The 5,560-nt window shown below is 31.6% G+C and overlaps 2 protein-coding genes across 2 annotated transcripts in view; one reads left to right on the top strand and one right to left on the bottom strand.

Annotated features, from left to right (window-relative positions):
* LOC108755584 (chitobiosyldiphosphodolichol beta-mannosyltransferase) overlaps positions 1 to 1,059 on the top strand; it is a 2,501-nt gene extending 1,442 nt beyond the window's left edge. Inside the window, exons 5-6 of the mRNA XM_018498686.1 lie at positions 78 to 192; positions 805 to 1,059. Of these exons, the coding sequence (XP_018354188.1) occupies positions 78 to 192; positions 805 to 1,024 (335 nt within the window). The 3' untranslated portion in view covers positions 1,025 to 1,059. The remainder of the gene's footprint in view (positions 1 to 77; positions 193 to 804) is intronic.
* Positions 1,060 to 2,183: 1,124 nt separating this feature from the next.
* Positions 2,184 to 3,738, bottom strand: LOC108755422 (NHP2-like protein 1 homolog). The gene is made up of 2 exons (XM_018498404.1): positions 3,290 to 3,738; positions 2,184 to 2,906 (listed from the first exon to the last, which is right to left on the bottom strand). Exon 2 carries the CDS (start codon positions 2,904 to 2,906, stop codon positions 2,526 to 2,528), a length of 381 nt encoding a protein of 126 aa, XP_018353906.1. The 5' UTR covers positions 3,290 to 3,738; the 3' UTR covers positions 2,184 to 2,525.
* Positions 3,739 to 5,560: the final 1,822 nt, after the last annotated feature.

Below are 5,560 nucleotides of genomic sequence, written 5' to 3'. Positions count from 1 at the left end.
AGGCAGAGTTGATATAATATAATTATTTATAAAATATTTTTATAGAATACTTTAAATACTTTTTATCTTTAAAATAGCTAGTGCAGACTTAGGTGTGTGTCTTCACACCTCATCCAGTGGACTGGATTTACCAATGAAAGTCGTCGACATGTTTGGCTGCCGTTTACCAGTTTGCGCATACAATTTTAATTGGTATTGTATTAGTATTATCCTTCTAACTTTTCTTTTGTACTTTTTTCTTCCTTACTCTCCATATACCAATATGATCTTCATCCTTCTCTTGTTTATTATTAATTCCGAGTATACTATGCTTTCTTCCTCTTTTTTTTGTATAAACTTTTTTTCAAATTCATCAACCTTCCCTTTTTCCTCTATTATAAAACCACCTCTAGCCCTCCTTCTCCTACTTTCATATTGTAATACGATTAATGTAACATTACTAGATATAGGGTGTCTCAGAAATAAAGTAGGAGCCACATTGGGGGCGTAGAATGGGTCAAGGGGAACAAAAAAGTCTGATACCATTTTAAAATATTCACTGTAGTTTTCGAATTAAAAAAGAAAACTTATAAGCCAATGTGCGGTGAAGCCGCGTCGCGCGAATAGCACGGCCCATCGCGCCTCGCTCGACAACGGCGACGGTGGCGTTCGAAAACTGCAGCAAATATCAAAATAATATCAGACTTTTTTTGTCACCTTTGATCCATTCTATGCCTCCAATGTGGCTCCTACCTTATTTTTGAGACACCCTGTATATATCAGTAGAGCTGCTTACTAAGAGAAAGAATGCGTCTTATTGTTTAGCTTGTCGGAGTTGATAAAGCATAATGAGAATAGTTTGGTATTCGCTGATGAAAAGGAGCTGGCTGAACAATTGAAAATGTGGTTTCAAGATTACCCCAATAACAAGACTCAACAACAATTACGTGAAAAGTTTCAAGAGAACATGTTTACGTCTCAACAGAATTGTAATGATTGGCACAGTAACTGGAAGCTCAATGTATTGCCTTATTTTCAAAAGTGATTTTGATTATATTGTTCCATTGTATTTTCATAAACTGAGAGTGACATTTATTATATTAATATGTAACAATATTTTATTAAGTTTTATAATGTATAATAAAGTATAAGATTTTAATTTATAAAAATATGGACCATTAACGTTACAAAGTTATAGTTGATGATTATCTTGGCGTCATATTCATTATTGTATGTTTGATATCTTTAAGTTTCTCAGAGAAATAAGAAGATCCAATCTTGATCGCAACAACACTTATACCGGTAGATATACAACATGCTTGACCAAGTTGCTCCTTCTTACATATATAAATGTAAGGTATTTCTTTTGTTTCCGCTAATTTTGTCAAACGTGTGAGAAAATCCAATGGTTCCATCAAATGCGTTGCATTTTCGGCAAGTACAATAAATTCCACTAAATTTCGTTTCATCGAGCTTATCACATCTATCAGTCCGATGAATAACATACTTCTCTCCGCATAATACATTTGTCGAATCAATGTTAGTAATTTGTTACATAATTCCTTTGTTACAGTGAGGTCAGCAATACACTTACATTCTCCCGACTATGCAAAAATGAAAGAATTAATGTAAACACTTAAACTGTAAACACAGAAGCGTTATTTTTGCATAATGCTGCATAAGGTATAAGAGAATCAAACAATCAAAGTTTTTCATTTCATATTCTGCTTGGTTGAGTCTTTTATGCCTTATACAAGTCTTTGTTCCCAGCTTTATGGTGCGATTCACTTGACGCTGCAATTCATTGACTAAAATTTAAAAGAAAAAAATTTTACAAATTGATCAATCAGACAATGCTTTGAAGTATTTGTAGTGTTAAGTAGATCACACTCTTAAATGTATGATAATTAGTTATTTTAAATAAAAATGTTAATATTAACTTATAAAAGACTTGGGTAAGTTAACTGTATACTGAAGAACAAAAATAGAATCCTATTTTGGAATAGATAAATGTAGACAAGTGCGTTATCTGCGAGATGTGATAGTTAGATGCGCTTATACATCTATTCTAAAAAAGGATCTCATTTTTTTTAGTATACCAACATAGCTTTTTAGCATAACAACAATTTAATTATTTAAACGTTCAATTATTTTTAAAATTTCCTTTTTCGCAATATACGTATGTAGAAAACAAACTTGTTTTGTTTAGACATTTTATTAATGTTTTAAGTTTATCTTGTATACACAAAAATTCCATACGTAAAAGAGATTGAATATAGAGATTTTTTTTTATAAATTTAGCACAGTGAAACTGTTTCGTATGTCAAATATTGGATGCATTCAGCGAACACATCGGCTGAATGCGCGTTCAGTAATTATTACCTGCGATTGAAATAAACCTGTAGATGCATGATCTAAAAGAATATACATTTACTAAGCGCTCATTCAAACTATTCGCTAAACACACCAATTTGAGTAGCAATAAATATTTACATTATGTGTTACTAATAATGAGGTATCAAAAATAACAAATAGATAAATATCATTTAGATTAAAAGCCTTTCAATCTCTTGTTGTATGGCCTTGATCTGTGGTTTTAATTGCGAGCCTTCATTGATCAATACTGAACAGGCTACCACTGGTCTCGAAACACCACAAGCTCGTCCTAAGGCCTGCTTGCTCCGTACGAAAACATAAGGTACATTCTTGTCTTCGCACAGTAGTGGCAAGTGGAGTAGGATCTCCAGTGGCTGGGTGTCTGCAGCCATCACTATAAACTCAGACAGGCCACGATTCAAGGACTTTGTAGCCTCGTTTGCTCCCTTCTTCAGTTGACCATAGCTCAATGCCTGCTGCACCAAATTCAATATCTTTATGGTCAGCGATGCATCTGCCAATGGATACGCCTTTGGTGATACTTCATCCATCTAAAAAAGAAATCCAAAAATCAATATGACGTATTTGGAGCATCTTGATAAAGAAAAAAATTTACTAATTTGTCTCACTGACATGCGTGGACGTATACAAACTTTTCTCAAGATAATATTAAGGCTGACACTTTTGCCTAGCAGAAGCCTATATAGCTAATATCAGGATATTTTCCAGAAAGTACTATGTAACACAGTGAATCATTTAATCTTTGTTTAACGTTGGTAAACAATAAGGATGTAATGATATACTGTGCCTTACTGGAAAATGTCCTCAAATATACAAACAACTCGCGATACATCCACGTGGGAAAACTAACCTCAAACAACAATTGTGCGTATCGCGATAAATAGTGACAAATATTGTGTTAAACACTACTCACCGTATAATCGCCAATCGAGCTTTATCTGTTCTTTTTTTATTCTTCTTTACGATTACGTATTACTTTTAAAGCACAGTATTGCACTTTATTTTTTCTTTCGCCTTTTTCCTAGATTTCATAAGCTTCCTCGGAGTAAAGTCTGTCCTCTAAAGGATAGTACTTTGACCGTTCTTTCTATCGCACTTTTCTCTTGAATAGCCAACGACTTCGGTTATATGTAATCCAAGTTTTTTGATTTTATTGTATATTGTTGTATATTTCTAACGAAAATTATTCAAAATCAAGCACTGCCACGCGAATCTTAAAACGGAGGACTACGGAGGCACGCGAATGGCGATAATGACCGGTAAATGGAAAGCACAAACGTCCATGTGATCTAACGTAAAGTGCATGAACTAAGCTAAACCACCGACGATACTATTAAAGATCGTCAACCCTGGGCAAATTTTCGGCGGTATGAAAAGGGCCCCGAGGACCCGGAGATAATTGAAGAACGCTGACATTATCGAATTGATATAAAATTGCTATTATTAACATAAACATTTGACTCATGCATTATTAAATTTATGATTTTTTATTATTATATAAATGTTCCATAAATAAATACTTGTAAAGCTATAATATCCTATATATTGCAGAAAAATTCTTTTCTCTGTAGTTATCATTTCTGTTGATAATCAAACTTTGAGGATACACTGAAATCACAATTTTAAAAATCGAGTATTATTGAATTCTAAATGCATAAATATGTCTACTAAACTAACAAATCACAATACAATATCATGAATCATTAATACATTATCACTTTTTAACTCTTAATCACTTCAATAGTTTCAAGGACGCGAACTCCCGTAAGGATGTCGGTCTTTAATAGTATCTCGTCGGTGGCTAAACTGATAATAAGCAGAAACTTCTACAAAGTTACATTTATACGTCCGATCGATTTATGCTGAAGTACCGACTATTAAAAACTGTCCTCGCTTATGGAAATTCACGTATCTGTTAAAATTTGATCCATTAAGAGTAAAAGAACTAATAATACGGTACTAATTTTACGATTTATTAGTTTCGTAGATTTGTATATATGTTTAAAACTTAATATAATCGATTTTTATTAAAAATTGTGATTTAATGTTATCATCCGAGTTTAATTATCAATAGAGATGATAGCTATGCAGAGAAAAAAATTTTAATTTTTTGGCAATATGTAAAATATTATTGCATTAAAAGTATGCATACTTATGTATACAATATTTATACAGGGTGTCTATTAAGTAGGATCGGAGCCGCATTAAGGATGTAGATCAAGGGTCAAGGGGAACAAAAAAATCTTATACCATTTTGTAATTTTCGCAATAGTTAACAAGATATTAATTACTAAAAATGGTTACGAATATTGGTCACCTATAATTTTTTTCTCAAATACTATCAATTTTACAAAAAAAATTATAAGAGAAAAATTGTTTATTTTCTTCTCATAAAACTCTAAAAATTTTTTCAGAATTTTTTATCAACTTTTTTGCACTACATTTTCTTATTTCTATTATAATGAGAAAATGCGGTATTAAAAAATACTGAAAAAATTCTCCCCTTGACTCATTCTACGCCCTCAATGCGGCTCTGACTTTAATTAACAGACATCCTGTATAATAAAAAATCGAATTTAATAATGTTTAATTAATGTTAAGAGACTCCTTAATATTTAACAAATTAAAAACAAGAATATAAGAGGAAATTGGAGTCAGCGTGGACTTGGTGCGCAAATATAACAGTAGATATGTTTAAAAGTCCATGTTTTGTACAAAATGATTGAATATAACAGCCCAGCAAACAAAAATGGATTAAAATGGATTGAAATTTTTTTCTATTCGAATGCGTATTTTAAATAGCAAATACTTTTTTTGGATTTAATTGGATTCAATTGGATGCAATTACAATAGATTGAAAAACTGCATTTTCTATTCAAAATTTTGAATTAAATTGTATTCACAATATACAGAAAAAGCTAATATGACTTTTAGATTAAAAGATATACCATAGAGATATGATCCATGCAATTCCTATAAATGAATAAAAATGCATTCAGGATTGAAAAACATTCATTTTAAAAACATTCGTGAATGAATATTTCTGAAAATCTGAATCCATTTCAATTATTTCAATTCATTCTCGTTTGCTGGGAGGGCAATAAGAGTCAAGCACGGTAATTTTGTGCAAACCAAACGGTTAACAAAACAATTTTATTAATAATGAATTACGCTTACATGTCAT

The sequence above is a fragment of the Trachymyrmex septentrionalis genome, unplaced genomic scaffold (assembly GCF_001594115.1).
Source record: "Trachymyrmex septentrionalis isolate Tsep2-gDNA-1 unplaced genomic scaffold, Tsep1.0 scaffold123, whole genome shotgun sequence".
Classification (NCBI taxonomy): domain Eukaryota; kingdom Metazoa; phylum Arthropoda; class Insecta; order Hymenoptera; family Formicidae; genus Trachymyrmex; species Trachymyrmex septentrionalis.
Note: the sequence above shows the minus strand (reverse complement) of the source record. Positions and strands in the feature narration are given on the sequence as shown.

Coding starts and splice junctions, on each gene's coding strand:
- LOC108755422 (XM_018498404.1), bottom strand. CDS start 2,906: ATGGATGAAGTATCACCAAAGGCGTATCCATTGGCAGATGCATCGCTG.